At 43.5% G+C, this 18,281-nt stretch overlaps 1 protein-coding gene across 2 annotated transcripts; it reads right to left on the bottom strand.

Moving 5' to 3' along the window:
* Positions 1-380: 380 nt before the first annotated feature.
* Positions 381-7,444, bottom strand: LOC113745752 (protein enabled homolog). Of its 2 annotated transcripts, XR_003462379.1 has the most exons (6): positions 7,143-7,444; positions 6,952-7,046; positions 1,667-6,678; positions 1,394-1,518; positions 1,175-1,251; positions 381-732 (listed from the first exon to the last, which is right to left on the bottom strand). XR_003462379.1 is itself a non-coding variant. In XM_027278673.1 (3 exons), exons 1-3 carry the CDS (start codon positions 7,160-7,162, stop codon positions 5,657-5,659), a joined length of 780 nt encoding a protein of 259 aa, XP_027134474.1. In that variant the 5' UTR covers positions 7,163-7,444; the 3' UTR covers positions 1,549-5,656. The 2 variants fall into 2 exon arrangements, 1 of the variants encoding a protein (XP_027134474.1); XM_027278673.1 differs by lacking the exons at positions 381-732; positions 1,175-1,251; positions 1,394-1,518 and having other exon boundaries at positions 1,549-6,321.
* Between the last annotated feature and the right edge of the window lie 10,837 nt (positions 7,445-18,281).

Genomic DNA, 18,281 nt, shown 5'->3' with positions numbered 1-18,281 from the left:
AGTATGCAATGTATAATCAACAGAAATTAGCAACACAGCAACACAAGACTCTCAGGCTATCGCTAGTTAGCGATTAGCTACAAGTCACTCGTTAGCGGCTAATTGTTTGTCACATTATACAAAAGTCACCAAAATAGACTCATGGATCAACCCAAACATCAACAAAGTGTAACACAGAAGGAAACATTATAACTCACGGCTCAATGGACGCACACACTGCACATCGTTCACCTGACGTTTGCTCTGGGCTGAGCGGTACGCATGTGGTGCATTCAAGGACCTCAGCAGTGTGGGAATTCACATGTGCAGCAATATAAACAATGAAAGAACCATGCACAAAGGAATTATCTTTTGTACATAAAGGGAGATTCTTTTTTCTTTTTTTAAATATTAGTTTTTATTTGTTCAAAATCAAAATTAAGCTGAACAAATCAAGAGGTTTAAACTCCAAACACAGAGGAAAAACTAAACAACTCAGTTGAAAACTGAAAACATCATTACAAACCCTTCATGTCTCAGCTCCACATTTGAGGAACAAATAACATCATTCACTAGTAAAATGTGGGAGCAGGATGAATATAGACTGTATATATAGTCTGAGATCATTGTTGAAGTTGTTCATTGTTCACAAATAACACAATTCCAGTCTGTACTCTCTGCCTGCTCAAGTGTTTCCAAGTCCATGTTGATGCACTCAACATGGAACCACCTGCAGCAGGTGTCACACTGAATCTGTAAAAGGGCAAATTAGGCACATGTAAGAATAAACTATGTAATTTTTTTTATATTTGTAGATCTTTCTCTAGAAATGGTGATGGCTTCACAGTGTGATATTTTGGTTGATCCAAATATAATATTTCACTCTGTAGAAATGCATTTCCACCATGTAAAACAGGACATTATAAATGTGAATGACATGAAATTACAGGGTTGACTTAGCCGTTGTTTTTGCTTTCTTCATGGAAATCACTAAGTAATTATGTACTACTGTTCTACAACCTTTTGATGACTATCTTCATTTGATTATTCTCCTGATTAAAGTGTTGTCATTGTTGAAATCTCAATCTAATGCACACTTTTTGGAATTCTTGATAGGAAAACATGCATATCCCTATGGCTAAGGAGTGAACCAAGGCATACAAAATGTGCAGAGAAAACATTTTAAACAACTTACCCAGTTTGTTAAGTCAGGCCCTTTAATTGGTGGTTTTACTGCTGAGCACATGGCACAGCTGGTCTCTGTGTTAAACACTAACAGAAAGTTGAAAATATTAGATTTACCATTACTGCCACCATTAACCATTGTACGTATATTTACTTTATAATAAATAAAATAATGGTTTAGTTGTTTTAGTGTATAGAGAATATGTTTACAAAGTGTTTTCTGTAATACCGTGCCACTGAGGCTTCCAGGAGCTCGAGAGCCAAGTGTTTTCTGTCATCTGCCATCAGTCTTGGAGATATCCCAAATGACATTTCTGCTTTCTTTGGAAAAGCCTCCATGACTGCCTTTGCCATCTAAACACACAAGAAAGCATCTGTTTGCATAAGTTTCCTAGTCAGCAAAATAAAGGAAGTGGAATTGCAACAAAACAGAAATTGATCCAAATTCTTAATGAATGTAGATCATTTAGATAAAGCTGATGTTAAGAAATATTCTTATTACTTTGATGACAATCACACCGCAGCTACTCCCGTCTCTCTGAAATGGGTGTTCCAGAACACCACCTTTCCACTTAAGACTGACCCAGTCAGTGCTCCCCAGACAGATCCTCCTCATGTTGAAGTACTCACTGTGAAAGGACTTTTTTTTTAAAAAGTGGTTAATGTGAGGAATATGTACACATTATTACCAAGAAAACAATGTATGTCGTAGTAAAGAGAGAGTTAGACAGAGTTAATATTTTGGGGTCAGAATCACAAGTAATGTAACACTTGTTCGGCTAATAGTGTTAACAAGTTTGATTGAAAAAAATGATGTTGGTAATGATGTCTTTAAGTTGTCACGAGTCTCTCCTAACTTTTTTTGGTGTTTAGCAAGGGTGACTGTCATGGTTGCACAGGTTGACCCAGAATGCAGGCTCGGACAACGGTTAGTGGGAGAAGGGGATTTATTGTGATGTGGGAGAAGAGGGGAAGGAGAGGGTCCGATAAGAGGTGGAGGGAATGGAGGAGGCACAGAGTCTGGACGGTCTGAAGATGGTGGATGGAGAGCAGGTGGCAGGAGGTGAAGATGGTGGACCTGAGCACAAGAGATCGGTGGTTAGAGGTCAGGAAATCAACAAGGAGCACAAGCAACAACTAGTTTAAGTTGGTCCGAACGTGAACTACCACGGAGGCTGAACAAACGATCTGACAAGGAGTGGGAGGAAGGCCAGGGTTTATATGTAGTTGGTGGCCTACCAGGCTTGTCAGGATGCTGCTGATAGAAGTCCCGCATTAAAGAGGGATCCAAAATAAGCCGACGAGACACAGCTCCTCTCCTCTGGGCCATATCCCTCCCAGTCAACCAAGTACTAGAAGGCCCGGCCCCTGTGACGCACAGTAGCTGCCGGACAGTAGGGCTGGTGTCCGCAGGCAGTTAGCGTAATGACGATTGCGGTCAACAGAACGGAGTAACGCAGAGCGAGCATCCTTCCAGAGCCTACGACATCGGCGAAGATGGGCCTGGACCGAAGGAACAGCAACCTCACCCTCCTGGGCAGGAAACAGTGGTGGTAAGTAACCCAGAGAGCATTCAAATGGGGTCATACCTGTGGCTGCACTTTTTAGGGAGTTGTGGGCGTAGTTAATCCAGGGAAGACGGACACTCCAAGAGGTGGGGTTCCTGGCAGACACAACGGAGAGCTGCCTATAAGTCTTGGTTGGCTTGTTCTGTTTGCCCATTGGTCTGAGGATGAAAACCAGAAGACAAACTCACAGAAGCTCCAAGGGCCTGACAGAATGCCTTCCAAACCTGAGAGGTGAATTGAGGACCACGGTCAGAGACAATGTCCAAGGGAATACCGTGAAGACGAAAGACATGAAGCACCAGGAGTTCAGCTGTCTCAAGAGCAGAGGGGAGTTTAAGAGCCACAAAATGCACAGCTTTAGAAAACCTGTCCACAATGGTCAGGATGACTGTCTTACCTCGTGAAGAGGGCAGTCCAGTAACAAAATCAATTGCGATGTGAGACCAAGGACGACCTGGAACAGGTAAGGGACGCAGCAGGCGGTTTATGCGATGCCTTCCCCAGCACACACAGAACAAGCAGAAACAAATGTTTGGGTGTCTGTGACCATGTTGGGCCACCAAAAATATTGTTGCAGGAGTGACAGGGTGCGGCTGATCCCAGGATGGCAGGCAAACTTGAGAACGCACTGCGTCTGGGACAAAGAGGCGGTTAGCTGGACCTGTACCAGGATCTGGTTGGTGTTGCTGGGCCCTCCTCAATCTCCCAGGTCACAGCTGCTACTACACAGGACGGAGGCAGGATGGTAGATGATGCCAAGGGAGCATCTTCGGGACCAAACTGGCGGGAGAGAGCATCAGGCTTTATGTTGCTGGATCCAGGACGATAGGTTAAGGTGAAGGTGAATCGACCAAAGAATAATGCCCACCGGGCCTGACGGGAGTTGAGGCGGTAAAACGTCTTATGAGACCAGTGAAGGCCGCTTCAGCTTCTGGAGTCCAGGAAAAGGGGAGAGTTGGGGATGTGAGCTTGGAAAGGGGGGCAGCAACACGACTGTAGTCTGATAAACCTGCGATAGAAATTTGCAAAACCAAGGAACCGTTGAAGCTGCTTACGGGAAGTTGGTCTGGGCCACTCCACAACAGCTTGTGTCTTGGTTGGGTCTGTCTTCACTTGCCCGCTCTCAACAATGTATCCCAGGAAAGCCACTGATGACACATGGAACTCGCTCTTCTCAGCCTTTACAAACAGTTTGTTGTCCAAGAGCCTCTGGAGGACTTGTCTGACGTGCTGAACATGTTCCTCTGTACTCCTGGAGAAGATGAGAATGTCATCCAAATAGACAAAGACTGAGCGATTGAGAAAATCACGGAGGACATCATTCACTAGGGCCTGGAAAACAGCAGGTGCATTGGTGAGTCCAAAAGGCATTACCAGATATTCAAAGTGGCCAAGGGGGGTATTGAAACCTGTCTTCCACTCGTCTCCCTCTCTGATCCTGACAAGATGGTAGGCATTCCGCAGGTCCAGTTTGGAGAAGATGGTGGCTCCCTGCAAGGACTCAAAAGCAGAACTGATCAAGGCAAAGGATATTTGTTTTATGGTGATGTTGTTAAGTCCACGGTAGTCAATGCATGGTTGCAGAGTCTTATCCTTCTTGGATACAAAGAAGAAACCAGCACCCAGAGGAGAAGAGGATGGACGGATGATTCCTGCAGCCAAAGAGTCATGAATGTATCTCTCCATTGCCTCTCTCTCAGGGCGAGATAAATTATACAGTCGACTAGAGGGCAGGGGAGCACCTGGAAGGATATCAATGGCACAGTCATAGGGACGATGAGGAGGCAGAGAAAGAGCTCGTTGTTTACTAAAAACTTCTCCTAAGTCATGGTAGACAGAAGGAATGGATGTCAAATCAGGAGACTCAGGAACAGAGGGGGGAGACTCGGTTTTAACAGGTGTGAGAGCAGACTGCAGACATGAAGCATGGCAAAAGGAGCTCCAACTCACCAGTCAATGTGTGGATTGTGCTTTTGAAGCCAGAGCAGACCAAGGACTATTGGGGCACGAGAAGAAGGTATCACATGGAACTTGATGGTTTCACGATGGTTACCAGAGAGCAGGAGATAAAGGGACTCTGTGCGGTGAGTGACCTGAGCGAGAAGTTCACCATTAAGAGCATTAGCATCCACAGGGGTGGAGAGCGGTTCAACCTGAATGCCAGCTTGGGCTACCAGATTGGAATCAAGCAAGTTCTCATCAGCCCCAGAATCCACTAGGGCAAGGAGGGAGAGAGTTTGAGAGTTAGTCACAATAATGGCATTGAGTTGAATACGGGTCCGGGGAAACAAAGAGACAGAGGGTCGACTCACCAGAACCCCGACTGCTACTGATGAGTCTTCTCTTTTAACCGCAGGGGACAAGAAACCAGGAAATGCCCTGCCTGTCCACAGTAAATACACACTCCAGCTCGAACTCTCTGCAACCGTTCTGCTGGGGAGAGACGGTTTCGGCCCAACTGCATGGGTTCCTCTTCGGAGCTGGAGGAAGGGTTACTGGCGACCACACTAGATATGGGTGAGGGTTCGGAACCCATCTTGGGAAAAGGTGATGGTACCGGACGGGCAGCTCTCTCCCTACGACGCTCCCGCAGGCAATTATCTAGCCTGATGGCTAAGGCAATTAAGCTATCCAAGCTGTCTGACTCATCCTTGACAGCCAACTCATCCTTCACTGCTTCGCTTAACCCCTTAAGAAAAACCCCCTGAAGTGACTCATCGTTCCAGCCTGACTCTGCTGCCAGTGTTCTGAACTCCACTGAATAGTCAGCTACACTGCGGGCACCTTGGTGAAGGGATAATAGATGCTGACTGGCATCTTTACCCTTAACAGGGTGGTCAAAAACTTTTCTCATCTCTGCCACAAAGCTGGCATAGGAGGAGTTAATCAGTGGAGAGCCACTCCAAACAGCAGCACCCCAAGCTCTAGCCCTCCCAGTTAGCAACCCAACAATGAAGGCAATTTTGGACTTGTCTGTAGGCATATGTCTGTGGCTGTAGATCAAAAACAAGGGAGCATTGAAGCAAAAAAGACTGACAAGTCCCCAGATCACCATCATAGCGCTCAGGTGCCGGGACATAAGGTTCTCTGGGCATATAAGAAGGCATCGCGGGAGGTGGGCCAGGAATGAAGGGACTGGGACTAGCTGGAACTGATGGGGATTGGGCAGCACTAAACTGGTTCTGGATTCTGGACACAGTAGCAGTCAAACCTCTCAAAGTCTCTACTACTTCATGAAGAACACGGTCATGTTGGCCAATGAGGGTTCCTTGAGAGGCAAGGGCTTGGCGGTGATCCGAAGAGGCTTGAAGAAGTCCAGCCGAGACTGCTGGGTCAAAGTTCTGGTCAGATCGTTCTGTCATGGTTGCACAGGTTGACCCAGAATGCAGGCTCGGACAAAGGTTAGTGGGAGAAGGGGATTTATTGTGATGTGGGAGAAGAGGGGAAGGAGAGGGTCCGATAAGAGGTGGAGGGAATGGCTGAGGTGAAGCAGTGGTGGGAATGGATGGAGGAGGCACGGAGTCTGGACGGTCTGAAGATGGTGGATGGAGAGCAGGCAAGCAGGTGGCAGGAGGTGAAGATGGTGGACCTGAGCACAAGAGATCGGTGGTTAGAGGTCAGGAAATCAACAAGGAGCACAAGGAACAAGTAGTTTAGGATGGTCCGAACGTGAACTACCACGGAGGCTGAACAAACGATCTGACAAGGAGTGGGAGGAAGGCCAGGGTTTATATGTCAGTCACGACTGCCATTGTGACAGTACCCCCCCCCTGAACGGGCACCTCCAGGTGGCCTACCAGGCTTGTCAGGATGCTGCTGATAGAAGTCCCGGATTAGAGAGGGATCCAAAATAAGCTGACGAGACCCAGCTCCTCTCCTCTGGGCCATATCCCTCCCAGTCAACCAAGTACTGGAAGCCCCGGCCCCTGCGCCGCACACCCAGTAGCTGCCGGACAGTAAAGGCAGGATGGTCATCCACAATCCGGGCGGGTGGAGGGGGAAAATTGTTGCAGTGTTGGCATAAATTCTGCTTGTTACCTATTTCTGTTTTGTAAAGCTGCCTCTAACATGTTGTTTAACAGATTATTGAAAGCATGATTCACAACATAGCATCCATACTTAAATATTTAATTTAAAGAAAACACATCTTGCAAACATATGAAATATTCAGTTTTGAAATGGCTTGAGTCACACTGTTCAGATAGATCTGCTTAATTACCGTAATCTCTTTGCTGCGTTGTCTGAGTCTGCCTGCTCGGTAGCACTGCGTGCGGGATCAACAACATAGACAGTACTATCTGCAGCACTGATGTACTGTAACAAAAAGAGAAAATATGAAATATAATTTAGAAGTTAGTAATGACATACAGAGAATTGAAGGCAGTTGTGATGTATTAAGTAACGGCTTACCAGAAACTTCCAGTGTACATTGCCAATGTTAATAAAGGACACAATGGCCTTATAGTTGACAAAGTCGGTCTGTAACAAAACCCAAAATTAGTTATTTAATTTTACAAGTGCTTTGACTGTGCAACATCTGTTTTACGTGTGTTTTTACTACAAAGTTAGACATCCAAACTCTCCCACATATTGATAGTGGCTCCTTGACACCCGTAAATGAGATTGAATCTCCTAGAATCTGGGGTGTGCGTGTGTGTGTGTAATTTATAGATGGATATGTCATTGCAACTACAAATAAATGAATGACTGACTGAAAGGCTCAATAGAATATTGTTATTTGATTAATCTTAATACACACACACACACACACACAGCGGCAAGTCCGTGCAGCTCAGGCTGCCACCGGAAATGCCACTACTAGCTGTCGCTGCCACGAATTGAGCCAGCCCTCTCTCTACGTATGGGTGAATAGAGTGAGGAACAGCCAAAGTGTATCAACCTTTGTTAGAAATTATGTATCAAAGGGATTTTACAGTAGAGTAAATATTGTACATAATGCCTTTTTCAATTCAAAATAATGAACTTTGAGGCTGAATTTCTCCAAAATGATACAGTAAATATGCTTGATACTGACTGACTGAACAGTCAGGGTGGTCCTGAGGACAACTGTATCAACCTTTGTTAGAAATTATGGATCAAAGGGATTTTACAGTGGCGTAATGTGTTTCCTTGCTCCGTATCATGGACTACATGGATTTGCCATACATTCTGTAATACGGGCGCACTTGAAATCAGGAAAAGACGAACGTCTGCTCACTTGACCGCAGTCAATGGAACCGGGGGTTTCAGGGATCTTTCCCAGCGGCATGGCATTAAAATACCGGTCGGTGTGGATCACTCGGTGGAGGAGTGTGGTCTGGCGGTTGGGGAAGTTGTGGGGTACGATAGTTTGAAATCAGCATCTAGGATGAGCGGTGCTGTCGTGATTTTTCTCGATTCATTAGACAAAGTTGGTATTGTGGTTGAGCGAGGAATTGTCTTGAGAAATACATTTGTCCAAGTTTTCCCCCTGGTTAATCCAGCGAAAAGAATCATCTTGTCCAATTTACCACCTTTCATCAGTAATACGGTATTGGAGAGAGAGCTTTCACGGCACGGCAAGATAGTGTCTGCAATGAAAATGCGGCAAGTGTTCATGGTTTTAACTAATGACGAGGATGAGCTTAATGTCATTATGGAGTTTAAAGTTGATGGGTTTGAATACACAATTTTTGCGACTACGCAGACGATGAAGTGTTTTGGTTGCGGGCAAGAGGGGCACTTGGTGCGCAACTTCCCGGATAGGGTGCCGCAGCCTGTGCCAAGCGCACAGAGCGCACAGGGAGCGCAGAGTGAGAGTGAGGCAGATAGCGGGAGTCAGGAGGGGCAGAGGGAAACAACAGCCCAGGAGCCTGGCACATGGCGCGGCAGGACAGAGAATGTGCAACCACATCTGCGGCAGTAGATAGTGAGCTGAGTCAGATCAGTGTTGGAGAGGGACAGGAAAAGATGAATATTGACGAGCTTGTAGATGGTGGGGAGAAAAGTGTACTGCAAATCAAATCAAATCAATTTTATTTGTATAGCCCAAAGTCACAAAGTACATTTGCCTCAGAGGGCTTTACAATCTGTACAGGGAGTGACACCCTCTGTCCTTAGACCCTCGGTTCGAGTGAGGAAAAACTTGCCACAACAAAACCTTTAACAGGGAAAAAATGTGGAAGAAACCTCAGGAAGAGCCACAGAGGAGGGATCCCTCTCCCAGGACGGACAGACGTGCAATAGATGTCACGTGTACAGACAAATCAACACAACTATTGTACAATTACAATGACTGATAAAATGACAATGAATCACAATGAATGATAAACATGATTACAGTAACAGATATGGTAGTAACAATGACAGTAATAATAGGTATGGATGTTGTGCAGGACCCAAGCAGCGAAAAGAACACTTGTCCAATTTACCACTTTCTTCATCAGTAATACGGTATTGGAGAGAAGCTTTCACGGCACGGCAAGATAGTGTCTGCAATGAAAATGCGGCAAGTGTTCATGGTTTTAACTAATGACGAGGATGAGCTTAATGTCATTATGGAGTTTAAAGTTGATGGGTTTGAATACACAATTTTTGCCTTGTTATAAATTATGGATCAAAGGGATTTTACAGTGGCGTAATGTGTTTCCTTGCTCCGTATCATGGACACATGGATTGCCATACATTCTGTAATACGGGCGCACTTGAAATCAGGAAAAGACGAACGTCTGCTCACTTGACCGCAGTCAATGGAACCGGGGGTTTCAGGGATCTTTCCCAGCGGCATGGCATTAAAATACCGGTCGTGTGGATCATCGGTGGAGGAGTGTGGTCTGGCGGTTGGGGAAGTTGTGGGGTACGATAGTTTGAAATCAGCATCGGATGAGCGGTGCTGTCGTGATTTTCTCGATTCATTAGACAAAGTTGGTATTGTGGTTGAGCGAGGAATGTCTTGAGAAATACATTTGTCCAAGTTTTCCCCCTGGTTAATCCAGCGAAAAGAATCATCTTGTCCAATTTACACCTTTCATCAGTAATACGGTATTGGAGAGAGAGCTTCACGGCACGCGCAAGATAGTGTCTGCAATGAAAATGCGGCAAGTGTTCATGGTTTTAACTAATGACGAGGATGAGCTTAATGTCATTATGGAGTTTAAAGTTGATGGGTTTGAATACACAATTTTTGCGACTACGCAGACGATGAAGTGTTTTGGTTGCGGGCAAGAGGGGCACTTGGTGCGCAACTTCCCGGATAGGGTGCCGCAGCCTGTGCCAAGCGCACAGAGCGCACAGGCGCAGAGTGAGAGTGAGGCAGATAGCGGGAGTCAGGAGGGGCAGAGGGAAACAACAGCCCAGGAGCCTGGCACATATGCGCGGCAGGACAGAGAATGTGCAACCACATCTGCGGCAGTAGATAGTGAGCTGAGTCAGATCAGTGTTGGAGAGGGACAGTGTTAGAAGGCTAAAAGAATGTCACATGTCCCAGCATCAGTAGTCTTACTACACTGTACTCATCTTACTACACTGTACTCATGATGAATCAAATGTTTTATTTTACTGGAACAGGGACTGCCCCTGTCCGTCCACTGTCATGTAACCTTCTATAAAAAAAGGAACAAGGAACTGCTCTGTGCCTCTCTGCTATCTGTAGCTTAGATGTTGCAGTGGCAGGGTGCCCTTTGTACAAATAAAGCTCTCGTGTCTGACTCTCATTTGTTCTGGTCTCTCACAGGGGGTCGAGTAATGGTAAACCCACAGACAGGAAAAGATGAATATTGACGAGCTTGTAGATGGTGGGGAGAAAAGTGTACTGCAAATCAAATCAAATCAATTTTATTTGTATAGCCCAAAGTCACAAAGTACATTTGCCTCAGAGGGCTTACAACCTGTACAGGGAGTGACACCCTCTGTCCTTAGACCCTCGGTTCGAGTGAGGAAAACTTGCCCACAAAAACCTTTAACAGGGAAAAAATGTGGAAGAAAACCTCAGGAAGAGCCAAGGAGGAGGATCCCTCTCCCAGGAGGACAGACGTGCAATAGATGTCACGTGTACAGGACAAATCAAACACAAACATATTGTACAATCAATGACGATAAATGACAGGAATCCAATGAATGATAAACATGATTACGAAACAGATATGGTAGTAACAATGACAGTAATAATATATGTAGTGGATGTTGTGCAGGACCACAGCAGCAGCCACGATCCACGAGAACCTGCTGGACGACAGAGCACAGAAACTCCAGGGAAGTTTGGTTAGTAACATGCATTAATGAGACATGTCCACAGATGGAGAGAGAGAGAGATGGAGAGAGAGAGAGAGAGGGTTTTCGGTAAGGAGAATGTGTGCATCTTCAACCAATACGTGCCTGGCTAGGCATAACCCGGGTGGGGGGTGGAGTCCCACGCAGTCTAATCCTATGGCAGCATAACTAAGGGATAACCTGAGCCAGCCCTAACTATAGGCTTTATCAAAAAGGAAAGTCTTAAGTCTATTCTTAAAGGTGTTGACCGTGTCTGCCTCCCAAACCCAGAATGGTAGTTTGTTCCACAGAAGAGGAGCCTGATAGCTGAAAGCTCTGGCTCCCAATCTACTTTTGGAAACTATAGGAACCACAAGGAACCCAGCATCCTGAGAGCGCAGTGTTCTAGAGGGGTAGTAAGGTACTATGAGCTCTTTTAGATATGATGGTGCCTGACCATGAAGAGCTTTGTAAGTAAGGAGAAGAATTTTAAATTCTATTCTAGATTTAATAGGTAGCCAATGCAAGGAAGCCAAAATGGGAGAGATGTGATCTCTGATCTTGGTTCCTGTCAGAACACGTGCAGCAGCATTCTGAATTAACTGCAAAGTCTTAAGAGACTTATTGGAGCAGCCTGATAACAAAGAGTTACAATAGTCCAGCCTAGAAGTAACAAATGCGTGGACTAGTTTTTCTGCATCCGCTTGAGAGACAATGCGTCTGATTTTAGCGATGTTACGTAAGTGGAAGAATGCAGTCCTCTGGATGATGGAAACATTTTCAAAGTGCCATCCTCTAAGAGGAAAACAAGGAGAGACTCCAAAACAGTTAAACCAAAGAAAGGAAGGAAAAGTGATACAGACGGTTTCTCTGATACTGACAGTGAGCGTGAGCTTTCAGATGCGTCTATTCCTGATGGCCAGAAGAGTAATGGCTACAGTCTTGAGCAGATCCGAAGTTTCCTAGAAGTGACCAAAGGGAAAAGAGATGTGGCTGTGGATGAGTTTTTTCCAAACCAGTCGTTGTTTATTCAATCTGCTCAGTGGTTAATGAGACAGAGAGGTGCGGATGGGCTGAAGGACACAGAGATTTATCGTCTTAGGAAACTGGTTCATAAGGTGAAAGCACAACGCTATAAATGAATCAAAAAGTTTCATATAATTTTTTTTTTCTGACCACCTTATGTTTGGCCATGAGTAGTTTCAGAATTGCATCTCTAAATCCTAATGGAGCAAGAGATGTTAAGAAAAGAACAATGTGCTATGATCTTTTAAAGACAAAATGTATTGATATTGCTTTTGTTCAAGAAACACACAGTAATAATGAAAATGAAGTTGAATGGAAGAGGGAATGGGAATGGGAATATTGTTTTAAGTCACGAGCACAGTAAGTGCTAGGGTAGCAATCCTTTTTTCAAAGAGTTTTCTGCCTATTTCTTTTGATTTACAAGAGATTGTTAAAGGGAGATTAATTAAAGTGGTTGCTAAATATGAGAAGTCCACCCTAGTCTTGCTAAATGTATATGCCCCAGTGAATCCTGGTGAACGACACATTTTCCTCGAATTAGAAAACACCTTGTCAAATTGCGCCTCAACAGATATTTTAATTGTAGGAGGGGATTTTAACTGTACTACTGATGATCTGGACAGGAATCATTTAGAACCCAATGCTCAGTCAAGGAAGATGTTGAAAAGGATTATTGAGACTTATGAGTTAAATGATGTGTGGCGATCTAAGCACAGGGACATGAGGCAGTATTCCTGGGCACACAGCAAGGATAACTGTATCTCTTTAGCGAGGCTGGACAGATTTTATTGTTTTAAACATCAAGTGCAAATTTTTAGATCTTCTTTCTTGTGTCCAGTAGTTTTTTTTTTCAGATCACTGTTTGGTAATAGGGAATGTTTTCGTAAAACTTAAGAGTGCATACTGGCACTGTGCTGTAAAATGATGGGCATTTTAGAGAATGTTTTAGTTTTTTTGGCAACAATGGAGGTCTGCAAAGTCCCAGTTTTCATCTTTACAACAATGGTGGGATGTTGGCAAAATACAGATACAACTGTTTTGTAAACAATACAATTTTAATGTCACAAGAGAGACCATCCAGTCGATTAGAGAGCTAGAGACTAGTCTAATGGAGTTGCAGAGTTTAAGTGCTTCCACAGGAGATCGAGGCCACTTTCAGGCGCTCAAGGTCAAAAAGGCTACTTTGGCGGATCTGCTGGGGCTTAGAGCACAGGGGGCAGTGGTTCGATCACGTTTTCAAAGTATTTCTGAAATGGATGCTCCATCTAAGTTCTTCTTTAACCTTGAAAAGAAGAACGGTCAGAGCCGGCTCATTCATTGCCTTCAATCAGTTGATGGGAAGGATCTCACTGAATCATCTGACATAAGGAAAAGAGCAGTGCAGTTCTTCTCCCAACTCTATGCCAGTGAGTACAAAGAGGATCAGCTGATGTCTGAGGTTTTTTTTGACAATCTGCCACAGGTAGCAGAACAAGACAGCACACAACTAGAGGGTCCACTGAAAATGCAGGAGCTGCAGGTGGCGATGATGGGTCCAGGTTTGGATGGTCTTCCTGTAGATTTCTATAAGTCCTTTTGGTCCATATTAGGGGAGGACTTGTTTGAGGTCCTAAGTGACAGTGTGTCCGGGGGTAGATTGCCTCTCAGCTGTTGGAGAGCAGTCCTTACTCTTCTCCCTAAAAAAGGAGACCTGTGTGAGATCAAGAATTGGAGGCCAGTGAGTCTGTTGTGTGCTGACTATAAAATCCTCTCAAAAGTGTTGGCAAATAGGTTAAAAATGGTGATGGAGCAGGTTGTTCACATTGATCAATCATATTGTGTCTCTGTTAGAGATAATATTTCATTAATTCGGGATTATTTGGATATCTCTAGACTATTGGATTTAAAGTTTGGTCTGATTTCTCTTAAACAAGAGAAGGCTTTCGATCGGGTGGAGCACAAATACCTATGGAAAACTCTTGAGGCTTTTGGTTTTATTGCCTTGACTAGGACTCTTTATTGTGACATTGAAAGTGTATTGAAAGTTAATGGTGGTTTAAGTGCTCCTTTCACTATAGAGAGGGGTATTCGGCAAGGTTGTGCAATGTCAGGTATGTTGTATTCTATAGCCATTGAACCAATGTTATGTCAGGTGAGAAAGCAATTAATGGGAGTAAAACTAAGAGATACCTTTTTACCCTTGCATCTTTCTGCATATGCAGATGACATTATGGTGGCTGTAAATGGTGAAAGTGATGTTGAGAAACTAGTAAATATTACAGAATGCTTTGGTTTGGTTTAGAGGGCGTACACTTATTATTAACAACTTGGTGGCCTCTACTTTGTGGCATCGCCTGGCTGTAATAGAACCTCCAGCAACTTTATTAGGGAAATTACAGAGTATTATTGTCGACTTCTTTTGGGATAGATTACACTGGATACCTCAGAGTGTCTTATTTTTGTCAAAAGAGGATGGTGGGCAGGGTTTGGTACATCTAGCCAGTAGGAAGGCGGCTTTTAGATTAATTTTTTTGCAGAGGTTTCTCTATGGCCCGCCAGATTTACCATTGAGACAGGTTGCCGATTTTATCTTTGGACAAATTGGTGAGTTAGATTTTAGAAAGGCACTGTTTTTTTTATGGATTGTTCAAATTTGAATTTGCATTGTGTGTCACCATTTTATAGCAGTGTGTTTAATGCCTGAGATGGAAACAGGCAGACTGGGCCGTGACGCTTCTTTATATTGGCTTCTGAGGGAGCCAATTCTTAGGGGTGCTCGGCTAGGCGTTGCCTGGGAAGAAGCGCCACTGATGTATGAGACTTTTAAGGACAAGGGCATAACAACATTCCGGCATCTGCTGGAGCTGGCAGGAGCTCACTTGGACAATGCTGCAACTCTGGCGCAAAGGTTGGAGGTCCAATCTGTTTGGGTGATCGGTCTGGTGTTGGACAGTTTCAGGAAGGCGCTGTCGAGTGAGGAGAGAGCGCTGCTGGCAGGATGGTTTGCTGGACAACTGACACCTGATGATTCTGAACCTTTTCCCAGGTTATGTATTAGGCCTAAACCTATAGACTGTGGGGGGTCAAACGTGGATGCCACTGGACTCTGTGGGGGGAAAGAGACTCTATCAAGGTTGTGTCAAGGTCTTAAATAAAAGAGAACTTAATGGAAGAGTAGACACACCTTGGAGGGACCATTTTAAAATGGGTTCAGAGGTAAAAACCTGTATGGGGCTTACTTTATAAACCACCATTAACAAAAAATACTGGAGACTTGCAGTGGTTGCAGCATTTTACATGGGATTGTAGCAGTGAATGCTTTTGTGTCACTGTTAAATCCAACAGTCTTAGATCAGTTTTCTTTTTTGTCCTGTCAGAGAGACTAATTTTCACTGTTTTGTACATTGTTCGAGGCTATTGTCTCTTTTTGGAGCACTTCGCACTTTATTGCTGTCCTTTAAAGAGCAGTTTACTGAACAAATGTTCATTTTTGGCTTTTCGTATGGTAAGAACAAGAAGAAGAAAGGTCGATTATTGAATTTCCTGTTTGGTCAGGCAAAGTTGGCTATTTAATTAAGTAGAAAGGAAAAGTTGGACAGAGGGCAGAGGTGTGATTGTTTGGGATGTGTGGGATTATGAGGGTGTACTTTTTTCTTTAAATGAACTGGAAATTACTTTTGTTGATGTGTTAATTTAACTTTGTTTTTTTTTTATTGTTTGCTTTATTTGATTTATTTGTTTGTTTTTTGTTGTTGTATTGCGCAGTTTGTGGTGTAAAGGTGAATTTTTGTGAATAAATGATTCAGTTTGTGGTGTAAAGGTGAATTTTTGTGAATAAATGATTGGTTAAATCTCACTCACTCACTCACTCACTCACACACTCTCACTCTCACTCTCATCCCTGCAGGGAAATTCACCTAGGTTACATTGCTTCCTTTCTGACTCAGTAGGAGTCACTGGCTGTGGCTGAGTTTCTAGTGTACCAAGTGACGTTAAATCACCATCAGATGGGGAAAAATGTTGCTTACATGCTCTGTAAAATGTGGAGATATATATTAATTCAATTTATATTAATTCATTATTCACTCTGTATGTTATATTCCATTGGTATTTGCTCAAATATACACATATGCCTTTACATAAATGCAGATTATGTATTATCATTCAATTGGGCAAAGTTGACTATTTTACAATTTTACCTCAGTACCCATCAATCACACACACAAAGAAGAAGCCAATTTGATTCTGAATGAAGCTACAAATGTGTAAATATCTTGTGCAAATGAATAAATAAAAGAGTATATCACCTGCATTAAATGTGTCCAGAGGTTTCACTTTTAATCCACTCAGCTATATAACTGTTGTGGGGAAATTTCTGATCAATCAATGTTCAACGGTGAGGTCAGGAAGGAAGAAATTGTTCAGAAACCTCTTAAGTATTATGCTGTTATATTTATTGAAGCTTGATCAAGAAGAAAAGGAGACACATTAAAAGTGCCTGAGTTGGTATCACATTCTGCAGAAACCCCTACAGATAACACCACAAATATTATGCACCCAGAAATAGTAAAAGAATGTATTTACCCATGTTAGTGTTCACCTTCAGCCCATTCTAGATTGGTGTCACTGTTGTCTGTTGAGCGTCAACAGCTAGTTATGTATTATGTCTAGGAAGCCAGGTCCCTGGTCACCAGGCAACGCTGAGGCTAGCACCTGCTTTCCTTCAGCAATCCAAACAGCCGCCTCGTGTACCAAAGAGAGACAGTGTCTTCTCTGATATGATTTAGTACTGTCACTGTGTATGACCTCAAGGCCCATGAGCGACCCTGTGTAACCCAAGGATAGAAAATTCCATAACAATAACAAGCTGTGCAGCCAGCTGGAGAAATATTCTAGTATTTGAGCTCAGCTGTTTATCCGTGCATCATGAAAGCAAGTTTTTTTTTGTAGTGTATTAGGTAGGCAGGTAGTATACAGTAAAACTGTGTCTAATCACAAATATGATATTCTAGTGAGTTAATCAAATAGCTTAGCACACCTAAGGAATCTTAGTCTTAAATTGGTCATAAAGGTTTACACTTTAAACTTGGCAACATTTTTGACATTTTCACTCAAAGATGTTGTCTGTCATAGCGCTCTGCTGAGAATTTATGATCACAATGTAATTTTTACAATTGCTGCAGTTCCCTTGAATGTTATGTGTCTGTGGCCTGTAGCTAACACGTTAGGATAATGCATAACCTTTTGGTGAAAATGTGAAAATATTGTGTTTAGAGCTTGCTGCTTCCAAAAGGACAGACTACACTCAGACTACACCTACTAAATCTGCAATAGAAAATAATAAAAGGTAAACTTTGTGAACGTTCAAGAACCACACATACTACTGTAACACACATGCATGTTTATTGCACATCAAACCAGTGGCCATATGTCTATGGATAACAAGAATGTGATGAAAATAAGATGTCTGAGGTGGGAGCATGGACAACTCCTTCTGTAGCATGAATAGCTTGATAAAAGTTGGCCTGCACAGATTACATGTCATGTAAAAAAGGAGTGAAAGGGGATAAAAAGTTCTAACATTTTTATTTCCATCATTTTTCCATCATTTTTCCATTTCATATCCCCCCCCCCCCCCCCCCCCCCCCCCCATTCTGACAATGTACCTGAGGATAATTCGACCTAATAGTGGCTCTAGAGGAAAGGTCAAGGGAAGACTGAACAACATTCAGTATCATCCTATAGGAAGATGTGACTGCTTGTGTACTCTAGGTTCTATTTTTAGCATGTTGGGGAAAGTGAAATCATACTATGAGCACATTATAAGCTATGACTAGTTACACATAATTTAGAGTTTTAAAAGACTCATGGATGACCCAACCCTTGCCCTTGCCTGATGATTCAGTGTGCCTGACATCAGCCTACGAAACTTGTTGACAGGATTTCCTCTCTTCTTAGGGAGCTGGAAGGCTGCCAGTCAGCAGAAAACAGATGTCTTTGTATTGCTGAGTTTTAAGGGGAGATGATGAAATGAAAAAGCACAGTTTTGCTTCCATAGTTGTGGATCAGACAGTGGGCTGAGGAGTAGAGGCAGAAGGCAGATATAATTCATCACTGCACTACACGATTCTTTCAGTCTTTTTTTGTCTGGTATTAACAGTATTTATACTTAAGAGAGATTTGGAAACTTGGTGGTACACTAAAAAAAATAATTTAGGCCAAAATGTAGGACTTCAAAGTAGGGTAGTTGTTGACAAAATAGGAGTATACTGGGGTGCAGATGTTAACTCTTATAGAGTGTGTGTGTGTGTGTGTGTG

Source organism: Larimichthys crocea, chromosome IV, assembly GCF_000972845.2.
Source record: "Larimichthys crocea isolate SSNF chromosome IV, L_crocea_2.0, whole genome shotgun sequence".
NCBI lineage: Eukaryota > Metazoa > Chordata > Actinopteri > Sciaenidae > Larimichthys > Larimichthys crocea.
The sequence above is the reverse complement of the archived record's forward strand: the minus strand, read 5'-3'. Positions and strand labels throughout refer to the sequence as shown.

Bases quoted from the DNA above. Each gene is read 5' to 3' on its own strand.
- LOC113745752 (XM_027278673.1), bottom strand. From the start codon at position 7,162: ATGTACACTGGAAGTTTCTG. The intron at 7,047-7,142 runs GTAAGCCGTTAC...TTTTTGTTACAG, and splicing joins ATGTACACTGGAAGTTTCTG to TACATCAGTGCTGCAGATAG. The intron at 6,322-6,951 runs GTAATTAAGCAG...TCTTGTGCTCAG, and splicing joins AACGCAGCAAAGAGATTACG to GTCCACCATCTTCACCTCCT.